We start from the raw sequence: 18879 nt of genomic DNA on the forward strand, positions 1-18879 counted from the left end.
TTGCAGTTCTGAGGCACCAAATTACTTGTCTTGTGATAAGTACCTATGTGGGAAGATCTGGTGTAAAATAAGACTCCAAGGAGAGGGAAGGCTATGCCAGGTGCTGCAGTGTCTTGAATGCCGTATTTGGTTGGTGAAATAATTCAGAAACAACATCGTCTACTTAAAACACTTTTTTGAGGAAGGATCCTAATTGGCTTAACTAGATATCTCTTCCTTATTTCAAACTAAATGGACACTCAACCTAAAATGTCTTAGTTTAGTTTACTTAATGAGACTATGACTTGATGAGAATAATTGACAATTTCTTCAAAGATCAAGGATCTTATGAAACCTCAGGTCTCTTGATGGAAGTGGAAGATGGAATAAAATGTGCTGTGTTTACTTTCTAAGTAAACCATGGAAGTTAGTGTGTACGTATGAGACAGAGAGAGAAAATAAATTCTGAAATGTTTACTACATCCAGACAGCACTTCAGAGATGACGTATTTGACTCTTATTACAATATTACAAGATGGATTTGACTGTCCTTATGTTGAATATATATATGGCTCAGAAAGTGGCAATAACTTGCTCAAGTTGCCACACGCTTCTGTCCCTCCCACCCTCCCTCCCTCTCTCTGACTCTGGAGTCCTCTGCATTGGCCCTGCTCTCTGGCCATGGGTGGCGTCTCTCTTGGAGGTGGGCCCAGCACCACCAGGCTGACACCTCAACACAATTAGAGGTTCTATCTCCTTCCAACAGGTTCCGCAAAAGTTTTCTCTGTGAGTCTCATTGGCTCTGATTAGAACATGGGCCCGTCTCTCAGCCACTGTCTGTGACCAGGGAAATGAGATGCTCTAAATAGCCAGGCCTGGTCACATGCCCAGGTAAGGGTGGTGGAGTCTCCTCCCACCTGAACCTGAGGCTGGGAGGGGAGGAGGCTGCTTTACTGGAAGAATGGGGAAGGGACATGGCACACCTGGAAAGGTAACTATTAACCAAAGGGACATCATGGTACCCAGGATGTTACTATCTCTTTTTTTTTTTTAATTTTTTTTTTTAGCGTTTATTTATTTTTGAGACAGAGAGAGACAGAGCATGAACAGGGGAGGGGCAGAGAGAGAGGGAGACACAGAATCTGAAACAGGCTCCAGGCTCTGAGCTGTCAGCAGAGAGCCCGACGCGGGGCTCGAACTCATGGACCATGAGATCATGACCTGAGCCGAAGTCTGACGCTTGACCGACCGAGCCACCCAGGCGCCCCTGTTACTATCTCTTAAAATTGTATTACCAAATAGCAAATCACCTTTCTTTTTAAATAAGACTCAGTTATGATAATTATCCATTATCCAGTGGTATTATTATTTGTCAGCACCAATATTTGGTACTTTGTACATAGTATTTCACCTAATTCTCCTCTATACCTCCCAAATAGTTACTTATCAGCCCATGTACCAGCGGCACAGATTAGATTTAGAGAGGTTTACTAAATTGCCAGAGCAGTTATTCAGCTAGGAACTTGTAGAGCCAAGTAGTGAACCCTTCTCTGTCCATGTTCGAAGCCTGCTTTTTCCCTCCATCAGCACTTAGCCCGGAAATAATGGTGCATCCTCAGGCAGGGGCTTGCCTGATGTTTTCTTTTCACAAACCCTGCTGGCCATTATAGGGTCTTCTGAGTTTGTGTTGCTTCCAATGCATCAGCAAAAATCTGCCCTAATCTCTGCCCACCTTTCTGTGGAACATAACACTGACTTTGCTTTAATGGCCTTGGATGAGCTACAGCTTCGAAAGGGCAGGAGAAACCTAGTTTGGAGCCTGAGGATGATCCAGCCTGAGAATGATCCAGATTCTTAAGCAAAAAGTTCTGCCTCGTCCTAGACACTGTGTACCCTGTTAGGAAACAGGTCTGTAGTGCAAAGAACAGTCACTGGATTTTTAAAAGTCAGGCTCTGTTTGATTTTCATTTGTTTTTACTCTTGAGAACACAGCTCATTCTTAGATGTTTTTCAAAAGGACCTTTTGAACTACTGACTCTCAAACTGTAGTGTATCCCCTGGAAGCTTATTGCAGTCCAGATGCCTGGGCTTTCTCTTCCCCCACAGATTCAGGATCTATGGGACAGGGTCCAACATATGTATTTTAACCAGCTCCCTGTAGCTCTGTTATGTCATAACAGAAGATGCTACAAAAGCAGATCTTATACCTGGCATGGGTTTAAATACCTAAGGTCAGAAATATCAAATCTAGGGGCACCTGAGTGGCTCAGTCTGTTAAGCGTCCAACTTCGGCTCAGCTCATAATCTCACGGTTCATGAGTTCGAGCCTCATGTCAGACTCTGTGCTGACAGCTCAGAGCCTGGAGCTTGTTTCAGATTCTGTCTGTCTGTCTGTCTGCCCCTCCCCCACTCATGCTCTGTCTGTCTCTCTCAAAAATAAATAAAACATTAAAAAAATTAAAAAAAAAGAAATATCAAATGTAGCAAGTGCATGCCCACTAAACAAGGGTCTCAGGCTCACAGTCCATATATTAAATCCACTTTAGACCGCAGATATAATTGCGTTAGTTGACATAATGCAAAACACGATATTGCTTTACTTGAACTTGGATGCCTTTGTTTAGAAAGAGGATGTGTCTTTCAGTTGTCTTGGCTGCCACCCTCCACTGTCCATACCCACTACTTTGCCCCTTTACGTTACCCGCTGGGCCCTTGCAGTTAAGTGAATTTCCACTCTGGGTAAACAATTGGAGAGAGAGAAGAGCAGAAAGGCCAAGTGATTTTCCAAAGCGAGAACAAATCTCTGGTGCGGTTGGTAAGTTGAGAGCTTGTATCGTGGCTTAGCCAAATTGCATGAATGTTTCCTATATCAAGAAGTGGAACTTTCTTCTTTCGAATAACTTATGAAACCCCCTGTAGTCTGTGACGGTTCACAGATTCTGGACCTCCCTCCCTCTGCTAATGCTCCTTCTTCCTCTGCTTTACACCTGCCTTTCTGGAGACAAATCTTTCATGCCTATATTCCAGTGGGCAGCCTATCCCTCGAGTGGAATACACAGAGGAAGAAAAGAAAACCTGGGGGACGGTGTTCAGGACCCTGAAGTCCTTGTATAAAACTCATGCTTGCTATGAGCACAATCACATCTTCCCGCTTCTGGAAAAGTACTGTGGCTTCCGCGAAGATAACATTCCCCAGCTGGAAGAGGTTTCTCAATTTCTGCAGAGTAAGTCTACTTCAGGGACAAAAGTGGGGGGAGCAGGAGGGAAGGGAAAGGGAAGAAAGTAAATCACGGCTAGTACCAGGGTATGTGTGGTGCTGCAGGCAGGTTGATGGTCGGAAAAACAAATCTCACTGCTGGGCTCTGGCTCACCACCAGCTTCCACTGTTAATCCACTCTCATCCAAGACAAGGCATCGTGTGTGGGTTTTGTGGTATCCCTGTCCCTGAAAAGCATTTTTTTTCCCATTCTCAAAGTCCCAGGTGCCCAGGCAGGGTTCTCCTCGCAGTTCCCGCTGGGTTATAGATGGCTGCAGTGTGCTTTGTGTACGAAATGTGTTATTTGTGGCAGTACCAAGAGCCCTGAGCTCTAAGTCCATGCCTCTGACTAGTAGGAATCTTGCTTTGACCCCATCTAGTTGGGTGAACCTGCCTCAGTTTGCTCACCTGTCAAATAGAGACTGTCTCGTAGGGAAATTGTGGGAATGAAAAAAGACGTAGTAAGTGAAAACACCCAGCATGGTGCTACATATACAGGGGGTGCTCAGTGAATTTGGGCTGAATTGGAATCTGAGTAACTCTTGGGGGGGAAAACATTATTGGGATGCCTGGCCCCTGCACATCATTTCCAAGTGAGGTAAGTATTTTCCTTTCTGCCTGGAGACATTAGTTTGGCAAAACCAAGATAAGACCCACCAGCTAACGCATACTAAACACCTAGTATGTGGCAGGTAGAATGAGAGAAAGTAGGAGGACAGACCACAGGTTTACAGAAATGAAGAAGTTTCTATGGCTCTGAGCTGTGTGGAAATGGTATGGCCGGCTCTGGGGCAAGGAGCCAGGGAGATTATGTGGCAGGGAAGGAAATGGCAGCTGGGATAGACTGGGGATGAGCTAGATGAGCTTTGGGTCCCTTCTATCTAGAGGGTCTCTACTTGCCAGTTGAAGAGGGAAATGAGAGGCCAAGCAGAGTGAATTTCAGCCTGCAGGTCCAAGGGACATAGGCAGATGGACAGCAGGTCCTCAAGGCATGCTCTGGCTAAATATCCATTTTGCCATGACCAATAGTGAGATAATAAAGTGGTGACACTAGCAGCTGGGGAGTTACAGAGAAGTCATTCAGAGAACAGACTTTGGAGCCAGACTGACTGTAGATGTAACCTTGGACAAGAAATTAAACTTCTCTGTGTCTCAGCTTTCCAATCTGTAAAGTGGGAATAATACAAGTATCTACCTCGTAGGGTTATTAGGAGGATTAGTTAGTAGATAGAAAGTGCTTAGAACAGTATGGCAGGTAGTATATGGTGCTAGCTATCATTACCATCATCATCGTCGTCGTCATCATCATCATCATCACCATCATCACTGATTATTATTCTCCTTCCAAGTTTGAAACAAATTGGGAGACAGATAATTGGAACCAGAGAGAGGATCAAAATGTCAACTTTATTACTGATAAAAGCTACTTAGAGAATGCGGTGTGCATGTACAAACAAAATGAACTTCCTAATATTTCACCTCTGAATTATGTAAACTTATCTACCAATTCATGGTCAACTGTATATTCCATTGCATGGCCAAGAGCAGACCAGAATGTGCACCTCTGTGAGCAGACAGGTGAGAAAGGACCAAAGAGGTCACACGGAGAACATTCGTTTTCTCTTCCCAAATGCTCCAATCAGACAAGTCCTTGCTCTTTGGGGGGTGTATGTGTGAAGGGCAGTAAAGAAGCTGGAAGTATTCCTTTCATCCTTTTCCCTTCTGGAAGTGGAGTGAAAAGTCCCTTTCAACTCTAGAGACATGAGAAATAGGGAATAAGTGTTTCATCCTAATAAACAAGAATGAAAGCTAAATTTATTAAATGTCTCCAATGTGCTAAGGACTTTATATTTACTAGCTCGTTTGATTCTTGGAATAAAGCTAGTAAACATCTATCTACATTTTGCAGATGAGGAAATGAGGCTCAGAGAAATGAAGTTACTTGATGCAAATCGCCCAGCTACAAAGCGTAGGGACAGAGCTGTGAAGCCAAGTCTACTTGGCATCGGCATCTATTCTCCTAGACAGTTGGGTCTACTGCTCCCTTGCCTAAAGCTTTTCAGGCTCCTCTGCCTCTGCCGTGATGGGCATTGAGTTTTCTTTCTCTTTTGCTTCCCAGCTTGCACTGGATTCCGCCTCCGACCTGTGGCTGGCCTGCTTTCCTCTCGGGATTTCTTGGGTGGCCTGGCCTTCCGAGTCTTCCACTGCACTCAATACATCAGACATGGGTCCAAGCCCATGTACACGCCTGAACCGTGAGTATTCTCCTCCTGCTACCAGTATCCAGCCACCGTGAGTGCCATTGATCCCTGCTCCAGGACTGAGGTTTGGGTTCATCGTGGGCTGATCCACAGGACTAGTTTTCTGGATTGTTTGATGGTAGTACAAAGAGAGAGATTCATCTCTTCTGGGGATTTTCTCTGTCCAGATAGACCTTACTGATTGGATATTTGGGCATCTTATGAATCACATATTCAGATCTTCTCTGGCTGTGGGAATAAGAGGTCACAGTCAACCTCCAAAGGGATTGTAGGAATCAGAGCTATGAAGCTCCAAATGTGAACAGGAGCAAGTGGTGACCAGGTGATCTCAGCACCTCCTGAATACACATCTGGATGATTCTGATCTTTCTATGTCTAGATGTGTTTGTATGGAGGTAGAGAATGACCTTACTTTGACAGTTAGCCATCTTATTAATCAAATAAAATAGAACATATGCAATTTATACAAAAAGTAGGACACCTGGGGCACCTGGGTGGCTCAGTCAGTTTAGTGTCTGACTTTGGCTCAGGGCATGATCTCACAGTTGGTGGGTTCGAGCCCCGTGTTGGGCTCTGTGCTGACAGCTCGGAGCCTGGAGCCTGCTTTGGATTCTGTGTCTCCTTTTCTCTTTGCCCCTCCCCTGCTCATGCTCTGTCTCTGTCTCTGTCTCTCTCAAAAATGAAGTAAAAAAAATTTTTTTTTAATAGGACACCCAAAATATTTTTTGCCTGTCCACAAAGTTTATAACTACAAATCAGAAAAGACCTATTTCTAATGGGCCTGGCACATTAAGTGTTAAATAAATGTAAATTTTCTCCTCTGAATGACTTTTGCCCCTCTCTTGAATAAATAAGCAAAGAACAGCACTATTTTTTAAATTTAACTTTTATTTCTCATGGGGAATAACTGAACACATTGCATTTGCCCATGATGTCACTACCAAGATGAAGACTTGGGGTGGGAAGTGTTTGTGACCTACAGCTCACTCAGGTGTATGGGAGGAGGTCCATGGGAATATTGGCTCTTCTGTTCTGCACCCCACTGAGGATATATCTAAGGCCCTCTGGCGTTTGTTCCCTGATTTGCTCCTTACTTTTCTTTTCCCTTCTTCCTTTTCTCTTGTATCTTGCCTCATTTGATCCCAAGCTTTGCATGCCACTAATGCTTGGGAGTGAGGTCATAAACCTGAATGGCTTACCTCCTTTCTACCTGCCTATTTCTCATGTAGAAAAAATGCATCTGGCTTGACTTATAACCTTCCTCACTTCCAAGCTCTGTCCTTTGTGTCTTTCAGTGACATCTGCCATGAGCTGCTGGGACATGTGCCCTTGTTTTCAGATCGCAGCTTTGCCCAGTTTTCCCAGGTGAGGAGTGAATCTTTTTGGCCTTTTAATTATAGAATGAGATCTGGGATTGCTCAATGAATTGAACATATGGAGGGGTCCTTGTGTCCTCTGCAAGGGTGGAAAGCAGACACAGTTCTGTGATCCCACTAGAGATGGGCATATGGTCTCATGGAGATGGCTAAATACCCTTTCAGGGACCCCAGCATGGGGTTGATAAATCCCTCATCCTTGGAATTATATATGTGCTGTTGAATTTGCTAATCTCATTCATCCTACCAGGTTTAGTTTAAGGGTCTTTTTGTCCATGAAATCTTGCCTGATCCTGACAGAGAAGTAACCTTACCTTCTTCCAAGTTCTCCTGGTACCTTTCCCCTCCTCTAGGGACTTGTCGCTTCCAGGCAGCCATTTTTGTATGTGCTTTAATTAGATAAGATAATATTTGCTAAGAATCCAATGCTAGTAGCCCAACTCATAGTTGGCAAAACTAACTAACTAACTAACTAACTAACTAACTAACTAACTAACTAACTAAATAAAGTGCCAAATGTCTTGCCATTATAATCAAAGCTGTAGTCTAGGCCTTGATTCATCTATCACTGTAGTGAGCTTTCTAGATGAGTGACAGGATCCTAGTAATAGCTTCAGGGCACTGAGAGGATAAACTGTGGTTGGGGAGAATTGAGTGATGCACCCACATGTCCCACCCTGACTCTAACCAGCCATGTGACCTGTGTGCCTCAGTCTCCACAAATGTGAACCAATACAAAGCTTTGCCTGCCAATCTTCTTCCTCACAGGGAAGAATAAAGATCAACTGGAATAAAGATCAACTTGAGATCACATACTGCAGCAAATGTGAATTATGGGTTTGTGTGTATTGGGATTGTGTGTAAATTTCATAAGTTTTCCCTCAGCTGGAAGAAATAAATATTTCTATTGTGGATTGAAGAGGCGATCACTTAATACCTGAAACAAACAAACAAACAAACAAACAAAAAAGCTGAATTAACTGCCTGCTAGGTAAGGGAGAACTGCACTTGTAAGACACAATCTGTCTAAACAAAGAAAACTATTGCTTTTATGTGGGGTTTTGGGAGCTGTGGTGTTCTGAGATTGTTGGACTTTTTTAAGTGGAAGTGTTTGAGGATTAGCTAAACTTTAACTCACAAGTGTCACCATTGGATTGAGGCTATTGTTGACCAGCTGACCTTCAGAAAAATCGTTCCTGCTGTCAAGTTGTCATTGATTGCTTTGGACAGCTTTAAAACTGGGTTTTGTTCTTATGGCCAAAGAAAAATCAGTTTCTTCCTTAGAGCATAGGAACTTTTTATTCTCAGTACCAGAAGCTGTTCTGCCCAGTCAGAGGCTAAGTGACAATCCTCCATATGCCATTCCCAGAGGAGTGAACAATTACTTGAGTCGATAGATGGATGCTATTGGGCCATCAGTGTCACATGCTCCAACCTATGCCTGGATAGTCCCAAGGCAGGGTGTCATTTTGAAAGTTCCCTGAGCACATTCTTTTTGGATCTGAAAGGAGGACTTACTTTCCACTTCAATGTAAACACCAGGAGGTCCAGGATTTTTATTGATTTTGTACACTGCCATCCACACAGAAGTCATCCAATAAACATTTTGGAATAAATAAATGCATATAGTAGAGAAGGCAGCATATACCTTCATAGTATCTACACTGTCTGATACAAGACAGGCTGGAGCTCTGATGAGAAGTGGTCCATAGTATTTCAGACTCTCCAGCTATGTATTGACCTGGGTGGCTCTCAAGCACTTCTCTGCAGTTCTCCTGTGGTATCTTCAGGGTACATGATTAAGACACTCCTCTTGTATTCCATGCATGTTCCACTTGAGCTATGGGGGGATAATCATTGAGCTGGAATCAAGGAATGAAGCTTCATACACAACTTACTGTGTGAATTTGAGTAGATCACCTCCCTTCTCTGTGCCTCAGTTTTCTTATTTGTAAAGTAAGTACAAAGGACCAAGTAATGAAGTAAGGTTTCCTTTCTCTTGAGATCTGTGATTGTATGATGTGTGGCTAGGGAAGACTTGAAAGAATAATCAGGGTCTATCTGAGCCCTTGTGAAGGCATGTTGTCAGCCGTCACCTTCCCGTGGTCAAGTACGAGGTTGGAGCTGAGGGTGAAGGTTGAAGATAGGCAGACCCCAGCCATGCCAGTGACTCTGTTTATCTATAATTACAGGAAATTGGCCTTGCCTCTCTGGGTGCGCCTGATGAGTACATTGAGAAACTGGCCACGGTAAGTCCCCTCTCTCCCTGGCAGGTAGTGGGAGTGCTTTAGACTATAGCCCTCAGATCTTCAAAGCTTTGATCCTCCCCTGAAAGCCACGCCAATTGGGGGAAATATCAGAATGTGCTGACTTACATGAACACAAATTAAATTTCACATTTTGATTTTTCCTTAATGGTTTGATTTTGAAATCAGCAGCATGCAAATATTTACATGTGATTTTAAACAAAGAATCTTAAACACAAATAGGCTGTAATGACAGCACTTGAGAACTTTTGGGCATAAATTGTGTGTGGGGGGAAATAGCTTGGATTCATGGCTTTGAAGAGGAAATATTTACTCTCTACCTTTGCACTGGAGCCAGTGTGAGGATCTTTCCTTTATTAGATAGGAGGTGGAAGTGGGGGTGGGCTTTCCTCTTCTTGTCAAGCACTTCTCCCTCCCCAGTGAATGTGATAACACTCATCCATTGAAGCATGGAATCCATGACTCTGTACAGCAGGGGGTTTTCTTCCTACAGACTTCTTTCCAACTTGAGTGCATCCCTCCCCAGCCTCTGAGTCACATTTCTTATAATTTTCTCAGCCTGGAAGATGAAAAAGAAAGCTTTGTAAGGATATTAGAACACGAATGAATGCAAATTTATCATTAAGCTATATCAGTTTAGTAGTTTATTCTCTAGGGTAATAAACCGACTTAACTAGTAACCCATCCTTAATTCTCTAAGACCATGACTGTCTCCAGCAGCTAACTGGGACCTGGGTTCCTCTTGGCCCTGGTCAGTAGGGTTATGCCAGAATTCCAGGACCATCTTTCCCAGGCCAGGCATCTAGGACATGTTGGGCTTGGCTATTTGGAGAGGATAGGTGCAGTGGTTGGCAGTACATCAGAAACCGACCCCCCAAGTTTTAGCACAATGATGGGATACCCCCTCAATGATTTTATCACTACTGATCTCCTACCTCCCATGGCTGATGGGATTGTTGGCAAGTCTGACCAACTAAAGGGAACATCTCACTGTAGTCATTGCCACAGAGAAGAAAGCGAAAGGGGTTGAGGAGTTCCTGTCCAATAGACTTACTGTTGGGGGTATCTTCTTTGGGCTTCCTCAGTACTCCCTCACTGCTTCCCAACACATCTTGCATTCAGCCAACTCTTGATTCAGCCAGTGACTGGATAGGGTGGGACATAGGACACAGAGAAGCAACCCCAGGTCATGGTGATTCAGAGAAGAGACCTGCACAAACTCCCACCTGGGAAGTCCTGTCTTTAGCCCTGGGGCATTTGCTGCTTTTCCCCTCCTTGGGGTGTGCTGTCAACTTGATTTTCCATTCCAGATTTATTGGTTTACTGTGGAGTTTGGCCTCTGCAAACAAGGAGACTCCATAAAGGCATATGGTGCTGGGCTCCTGTCATCCTTTGGTGAACTACAGGTAAGACTCCACTTATATCCATTTTGAGATTCAACCCAGGGGTTAATCCTCAAGTGATTGGTACCTTAACACCTGTGTTTACATTGGTATGTAAACCCCAGGAGGTCCAGGATCTTTATCCATCTTGTACACTGCCATCCATACAGAAGTCATCCAATAAACATTTTGGAATAAATAAATGCATATAGTAGAGAAGGCAGTATATACCTTTATAGTATCTACACTGTGTCTGATACCAGACAGGCTGGAGCTCTGATGAGAAGTGGTCCATAGTATTTCAGACTCTCCAGCTATGTATTGACCTGGATGGCTGTCAAACACTTCTCTGCAGTTCTCCTGTGGATACATGATTTCTTCAGGGCACATGATTAAGGCACTCCTCTTGTATCCTCAAGTGATTGGTACCTTAGCAGCTATGATTTGTTCATGACTTAGGGTATTAGATGTAAACTTGAACTGCAAGTACACGGGTCTCCAGGACAGAGGGGCCTCCCGATCCCAAGGCTGAATTGTGCACACAGATGTATGGAAATACATGCCAAAAAATGTGGTTGGCTCTCATATCCTCTATTGATCATCTCACATGAAAATGGCTAGTGTGAATTCCTCCTTTCTACCTTGACTACAGATTTTAGATGGGCTTTGAAGGGTAGGATCTTCTATATGCAAAATAACTCAGTTCACTGCATTTGGGCTGGGGTGTGGAAGGAATCAGGGCGAGATGACAGAAGGTATACAGACAGCCTGACCCTGATTTAACTGTGAAAATTTTCCACTCGGGGCCCGCAGTACTGCTTGTCGGGCGAGCCGAAGCTCCTCCCCCTGGAGCTGGAGAAGACAGCCGTCCAGGAGTACACTGTCACGGAGTTCCAGCCCCTCTATTACGTGGCTGAGAGTTTTAATGATGCCAAGGAGAAAGTGAGGTGAGGTGGTGACTAAGGTGGGTCAGCGGCTCTTGGGGCCTCCTGATTTGTCTGGAGCCGCTGATCTGTGGGTGGTTGGCCAGAAGAGTGGATTCCAATGCTTACAACAACAGTGTGCAGCAGACGGAGTCTCCCCACCTTTGTCCCTTTCACTCTCCATTTTGGAGAGGTTCCTTAGTGGGACCCCATTTCACAGCTAATTGTCTGGATATGCTGACCCCTGCAGAAACTCTGCCACTGGATCCTTGCTTGAATGTAGCCACCAACTCCAGGTACTGAACTCTTCTGTGTACATAGTAGCCACAGAAGGCCCCCAACAAATCATTCCAGAAATCTTCTAACCTGGGGGAATCCCTTGTTCACTTTATTCTCCCAACACCTGCATCATTCACTTGCTCAACTCCTTCAAGTCTTTTTGACCTTTTTGACCTTTGACCTTTTGATCTTTTAACCTTCTCTGTGTGTCTTTCTCTAACCAATTTACTTTGTTTGCTTGTTTGTTTGCTTGAGAGAGAAGGTGTGCAAGTGGAGGAGAGCTGCAGAGAGAGACAGAGAGAGAGAGAGAGAGAATCTTAAGCAGGCTTGATCCCAGAGTTGTGGGATCTGAGCCAAAATCAAGAGTCAGACATTCAACTGATTGAGCCACCCAGGCACCCCATAACAAACTTATTTAAAATTCCCACACAGGGGCACCTGGGTAGCTCAGATGGTTAAACCTCTGATTTGAACTCAGGTCTTGCTCTCACGGTTTGTGAGTTCAAGCCCTGCGTTGGGCTCTGTGCTGACAGCTCGGAGTCTGGAGCCTGCTTCAGATTCTGTGTCTCCCTCTCTTTCTGCCCCTCCCCTGCTCTCTCTCTCTGTCTCTCTCAAAATGAATAAAGTTAAAAAAAATTTTTTTTTAAACTGGACTCTGTTGTTTTCTTTTCACTGTCCTTCCTTCATAGAAATGGGAAAGGAGAGAGGGACAGGTATGTCTGCTTCCCAAGCAGATTCCTTTGCCATATTTGCAAAATCAAAAGTCTTTTTTGGTACACATTGGCATGGCTAGAAGCCTTGGTTTATGTGACATCAGATTTCCTTCAGGAGGGAGACCCCTATGTGGCTCTTACCTAAGACCTTTATGGGCAATTCTTGGACCAAGTGACTTATTAAGAAAGCCTCTGGGCGGGGGAGGGGCTGGGTGGTTCAGTCAGTTAAGCATCCAACTTTAGCTCAGGTCATGATCTCACTGTCCGTGGGTTCAAGGTCTGTGTCTTGGGCTCTGTGCTGACAGCTCAGAGCCTGGAGCCTGCTTCAGATTCTGTGTCTCCCTCTCTCTCTGCCCCTCCTCTGCTCATGCTCTGTCTCTCTCTGTCTCAAAAATAAATAAAAACATTAAAAAAATTTTTTTTAAAGAAAGCCTCTGGGGGCACCAGGGTGGCTTATTTGGTTAACCAACTGACTCTGGCTCAGGTCATGGTCTCATGGTTCGTGGGTTGGAGCCCCACTTCGGGCTCTGTGCTAACATCTCAGAGCCTGGAACCTGCTTCAGATTCTGTGTCTCCTTCTCTCTCTGCCCCTCCCCTGCTTGTGCTCTCTCTCTCTCTCAAAAATAAATAAACATTAAAAAAAATTTTTTTAAATCCCTACCCAGCCCCACCTCACATCCTTACCCCTTTCTGCAGTTTGTTTTTCTGCTTACCACTTGCTAATGTTTAATACACCAAATGATTTAAGCTCCATTTCCATAGGAATTTTTGTCCTTTCTGTTTTCCTGATCTTTCCCCCGGCTCTAGAACAGTGCCTGATACATAGTGAACATGCAATAAGTAATAGGCAAATGCATCTGTCTCAGAGGCAATTCAGCAAGAGGCTGACGGTGATGGAAAGGTAGCAAGACTCAGGCTCAGCCTTCTGAGCTGACCACCCTGTCTATAATCTGCTTGAGTGTCTCCTCCCAGCAGGAGACAGGCTGGGCAGAGGCCTCCCTGGACATGGCTATCCTGATACTCAGTGTTTGTTACCACCTCTTGTTTTATATCTGATGAGTGAGGGGTGATAGACATAGATACAGAAGTTTCTGGGACCCTATGAAGCTGAGTGTGCAGCTTCCACTGCGTTGAACTTAGATGACAGATGGTAAAACGTTGGCTCCCGGGTCCGCATGGTTTGGCCTAAGATGACTCCCTTCCTCCTATCTCTCCAGGGCCTTCAGGTTTTTTCAGTTACTCCTTTCTAGTTATTTCTTAAATCTCCACCCCTCCCTGGGAGCCTAGCCTTCCCTTAGCCCCTAAAGGCTATACTCTGCCATTTTTGGGACCTTTTGGGAGTTATGGATTTCAGTGGATTAGTGCATTACCCCACTTGGGTAATAATAATGATAATAATAATAATAATAAGCAGGTTAGATGTCTAATATCTATTATGTACCAAACCCTGTTCTAAGTGCTTTTCATGTGTTAATTTATTCAAGCTTCAAATAAAACTACAAAGTTTGAGGGTGGGGGTTAGAAGCACAGAGGTGGTTAGTAACTCACCCAGGGTCATACAGCTAGTAAGGGACTGACCCAGGGTTTGGATTCAGGTGTGGGGCTCAGAACCAGTACTCATAACCATTCTGTCAAACCAGGGTCACATTTAAATGGGTCCCTCCTGGTGGTGACTTTCTAACCCAGGAAGTGATCTGCTCCAGACCAGCAGGAAGACCTTGCCAGAACCTGGGTTTCTCAGGCCTTTGAAATCCCACCCGTTTTGTCAGTGCCCTCCGCCCAGAGGAGACACCCACAAAAACTCCATTCTGTTGAGAGGTGACTCGGGGTCAAAGGGAATGCTGAAGAACAGGGTTCAGAGAAGGAAGGGATGTCCTCAGAGCATCCCAGCTAAGAGAAATCAACTTTGACCATTTTCAGTGTCAAGAGTCAAGCTCTAGGCAGAAAGAAACAATGCCGAGTGTGGTCACGTGCCCATTCTCTCTGTCTGTCTGTCTCTCTTTCTCTCACTCACTATGTATCAGGCACTGTTCTCTGGCTAGAGGCGGGATGGCCCCAAGACTGACTGCCTCACTGAAGCATTTCTAGTGGTGTGGAGGCAGATTGCCCAGAGCAAAGATGAGGTAAACTATGTAAGAGGGACGAGGTGCAGAGCAGGCCACATCACAGATATGCGCTCTATGCATCATGTCACCAGCAGGGCTGAGAAAGCTCTCTTCAGAGAAATAGAGGTGGAGAGACATACTTAACCACTTGTTCCTCTTGAGTCCCCGGTCGCTGATGGAAGAGAACAGCTATCGCACATGTAGCACTTACTCTATTTTATAACAGCGTTGGCTACGACCCTCTGAGGTAGCACTGCTCTCGTTCCAGTTTTATAGAGGAATGAGGACACCAAGGTGCAGCCCACAAGGGCTGTCACTAGCAGAGGCAGGATTTGAGTCCAGGCGGCCTGGCTCTGGAACTTGGGTTTCCAGCCACCATAGTCTACCGCTCTTGCCGAACTTGGAAAACCCACTAGTTTCCCTTAGAGTTTGTCTTGTTGGGATGGCAGCTTTGACTCTTACCAGCAGCCAACTTAGAAGTATCATTTGTGATGCCGTTGCAATCTATAGGCCATTTTTGGAGTATCTTGTTCATTACATCGCTTGAAGTTCTTCATAAGGCCCTCCTGGTACTTTCCCAGATCCAGGAGTAATGCATCAAGAAGGCAAAGCAGTGAAGGGCACAGGCCAAAGTCAGACTACCTGGGTCCCTTCTCAGCTGCACGATTTATTGCCAGTGTGACCTTGATATTCATTGAAACTTCCCAAGCCTCAGTTTTCTCATCGGTAAAATAGGGATAGTAATAGTACCTTCCTCCTAAGGTTTTCATGAAGACTAAATTAGGAATGATAGTTGTAAAGCGTATACAACAATTGGGATTTCATATAGTTCTTGGTACATGGGAGGCACTCAATCCATGTTAAATTTCATTAATAGCATGGTGTTTTCTTCCACTCTTGAGAGAGGTGCTTCCCTTTCTGCATTGTTTGTCAAGCATCTCGGAGCTTATTTCATTCTATAGCATTCTTTGGCTAGATTTACTTACTCTTTTGATTTTATTTAATGGCAAGAATTTTGGCCTCAATGTATTCTGTGCTTTTACCATAAGCTACCTCTGTCTCTTTGGAGGTAGGTAACTACATAAATATGTGCCTACGTGTGTTTGTATATACACCTCAACACATACACAGCACACAAAGGCTGCCCAACAGGATCCCACTAAAACTCCATTTCCCTTCTCAGTCTGCTTTCTAAAGCCCCGGTTCTAGTAAGAGAAATGCCACTGAGAAATCTTTTAGAATGATTTGTCCCCAAATGGTGCCCTTCACTGAGCTCTGTGGATTCGGTTTCAGGAATTTTGCTGCTACAATCCCACGGCCCTTCTCAGTTCGTTATGATCCATACACCCAAAGGATTGAGGTCTTGGACAATACCCAGCAACTTAAGATTTTGGCTGACTCCATCAACAGTAAGTAACTTACACCTCGAGAGGCTACTCCGTTTACTAGAAATAGAGAGTTGGATTTTCTTACCTTCACCATAGGAACAATAAGAAATTTATTAAATATTGAATTAGGGAGAAACGTATCTCCAGGTAAGCTATTTGTTTGTTGAATGAGGAAAACTTGGCAAAAAAGGCCACAGTTGCCTTGAGTGTCTTTTCTTCTTTGACTCTCCTAGATTCCACCCTACCTCCTCCCATCATAACATCCTGGCTTGCCACTGCCGTGTTCCTCTTCCTCCTTTGCCTCTCCACTCTGTTTCCTCTAAGTGTCCAATGCATATTTCTATGCCTGGGCTTTCAACCCCTACAAGACAGATTCTCACTATTTTAATAGCCATCTACTAGCTCATCTGTGGGCCTTCTACCCTTCCAGGACAATGACGATATTATAACAGTTGCTCATAAAAATGTCACAGTGTTACATTGTTCTTCACTGGACTCCCTCTCCAGTGCTTCAGGCTCCCCTCCAGCGACATTGGCCAACTTTTAGTTTCCACACTTCCTCCTGGCTTCTGGCCTTTGCTCATGCAGTTCTTTATGTTTAAAATATTCTCATTCTCGCTCTCATTTAGAAGTCCCCAACTCTAGCTCATCTTTTAAGTCTTTCACAGACATCTCTGCTTGTAGGAAGACTCGTCCGGGTGTCCTTCCTATGTCTTGGCATCCACACAGATCCCTCTCTCAGAGCATGTATCACTATATTGTTTTGTAATTATTTACTTGTCTGACTCCCCAACAAGACATGAGCAGAGGGCCAGGTTGGGTTCACTGTCAAATCCCTAGGGGTTAGCCCTAGTCCTAAAAAAGTATATTAGGTGCTCAAGAGTTGTCAAATGGATGGATGAAACTACTGAAGGGGTGAGCAGCCTAAACAGAGGAATTCTAGACCAGGTGGAGGCTCCTACCTCATGTAACGCTAACAAAGGCCAAAAATGCAGGTAGGCTTGAAGTATCCCTCTAATACCCCACTGATGTTGCCTGAGGCCACATCCAGTAGTAGAGCTGTCCCTGGTCATTATAGTCATTCTTCATTAGGTATGGCCACCTGTGACCAGACATTTTGAAAAAGTTCAAGGTTGATTCCCCACCCCTGCCCCATAGACTCCATTTTGGATACTCAGCTGGAATAGATCTGTTCACCAAAAAGGCCAGCCAACTGCTCCAGAGGCTGGGATGTAAGACAGAGGGGTCAGCCCATAACTTTTTTTTGTCTCTCTTATTTACCTTTAAAAGGCAAGAGTAACTTTGTTTTTAAGAGAATTTTTTAAATCACAGAATAACAGATTTAGGAATTGAAGGGTCCTTAGAGCAATGTGACTATGTAAGACTCCATCACCTCTCTATACTTGTTTCCTCAGGATCTAGGAGAGCAAGCTTGTCCATCTCCAAGATTCCTTCCACTTCTCTGAAGTGTCTATGTTCCTGTGGCCTCTTGGCATGTGAGAACATGGCATGAATGGGAGTGGACTCCATCGTAGTCCAGTGGTCTAGCGATCTAGGCTGAGTTATCTGCTCAAACCAAGCATTCTCATGCCTCAGAATGAGTACATCAGAATCATTGGAGAGCTGGTTAAAAATGAACAGTCCTGAGTCATAACCCCAAACTAAATTTGCTAAATTTGTGGTAAGGCTGAGAAGTTTGTATTTGTAATAAGGCCCTAGGTGATGTTGACACAGGAGGTTTGTGTGAACCACATTTTTAGGTTTCATGGCTTAGATCCTTGCAAGCATGTATAGATGTCCCTATTAAAGAAAAAGAAAGAAAACTAACTCTTTCTATGGAAAGGTGAAGCTAACTACATTAAAACTTGTAAGTCCCTATGCTATAACTGCCCAAATACTATCACCATAACTATTCTGTAAGCTCCTTGAAGGTTGGGGTGGTGCCCAGAATATCCATACATCCCACGCATCCTCTAACATGTTGTACATTGTAGACATTTAAGGGTATTTTCTTAAGATATGAGTGGCTTTTTTTTTTTTTTAATTTGTAGGTGAAGTTGGAATCCTTTGTAGTGCCCTTCAGAAAATAAAGTGAAGCCATGGACAAAACCTGTCAACTGAGAATCTGTTGATGGAAATCCAGCTACTTTCATTTCATCTGAAAAAGTCTGAAAAGCAAACCTTAATTTGAATTGATAGCCTTAAATCCTTTTTTGGAACAAGATGGAGCACAAACAAATAAATCAAAATAAGTTGAAATGACAGTGTATTAAGACACACCCAAAAGCCTAATCTTTTGGGGTCCTCTTTGATTTAAAGATGGTAATCCCATACCCTCAATTCAGTGAAAATCAATAGTATGTCACATTTCATCAGTTAATTAAAATTTAGGACCTGATTTATTCAAGCTTCTATATGTCACTCGATGTAAAACACAAGCCTGTCATTAGAATTGAATTTGTTGATTTAATCTAAATCTTAACCTACGCAAGTAATTTTTTATTTCAGTGAACTATGATTCTAATATTGCTGTGTTTTACCCATGTAGATTTCCTTTAATTCAAGAGCCCATTAAAATACTTATAAAGGTTGAAGTTCATAGCATAATATCTTATATTTTATTGTAATCGTACATACTACTGTGGAAAGTAGTAGAAGTTCTCACCTGACTCCCGCAACTTTGAATCTCATCTTCCAGTTAATTGTCAAGTCTGTTTGGGGAGATATTTTGCAGACATGTGTGATGCGACAGATGTTGACTGAAGGCCTGGCTGGTAGATATTCAGTAAATATTCATTCAAAGAATAAGGGAATACATTATTAACTAGCAAATCCTCAACAAAAATGAGAATTTTAGTTATGTTTAAAAAAAGTCTAGTGGTTATAAAATTTTGCAGTTTCAACTTCATTCTTGGATTGAAATATTCCTCTCCATTCCCCTAGAAATACA

General features: G+C 43.7%; 1 protein-coding gene across 2 annotated transcripts in view; it reads left to right on the plus strand.

Moving 5' to 3' along the window:
- Positions 1–18523, plus strand: part of PAH (phenylalanine hydroxylase) — a 101739-nt gene extending 83216 nt beyond the window's left edge. For both annotated transcript variants that reach the window (XM_086712507.1, XM_086712508.1), the window contains 8 exons: positions 3007–3203; positions 5355–5490; positions 6792–6861; positions 9065–9121; positions 10450–10545; positions 11335–11468; positions 15835–15950; positions 17981–18523. In XM_086712507.1, the coding sequence (XP_086568633.1) occupies positions 3007–3203; positions 5355–5490; positions 6792–6861; positions 9065–9121; positions 10450–10545; positions 11335–11468; positions 15835–15950; positions 17981–18024 (850 nt within the window). In that variant the 3' untranslated portion in view covers positions 18025–18523. The remainder of the gene's footprint in view (positions 1–3006; positions 3204–5354; positions 5491–6791; positions 6862–9064; positions 9122–10449; positions 10546–11334; positions 11469–15834; positions 15951–17980) is intronic.
- Positions 18524–18879: the final 356 nt, after the last annotated feature.

This window comes from Puma concolor, chromosome B4 (genome assembly GCF_028749965.1).
Source record: "Puma concolor isolate L17-30 chromosome B4, mPumCon1.1.hap2, whole genome shotgun sequence".
Taxonomy (NCBI): Eukaryota; Metazoa; Chordata; class Mammalia; order Carnivora; family Felidae; genus Puma; species Puma concolor.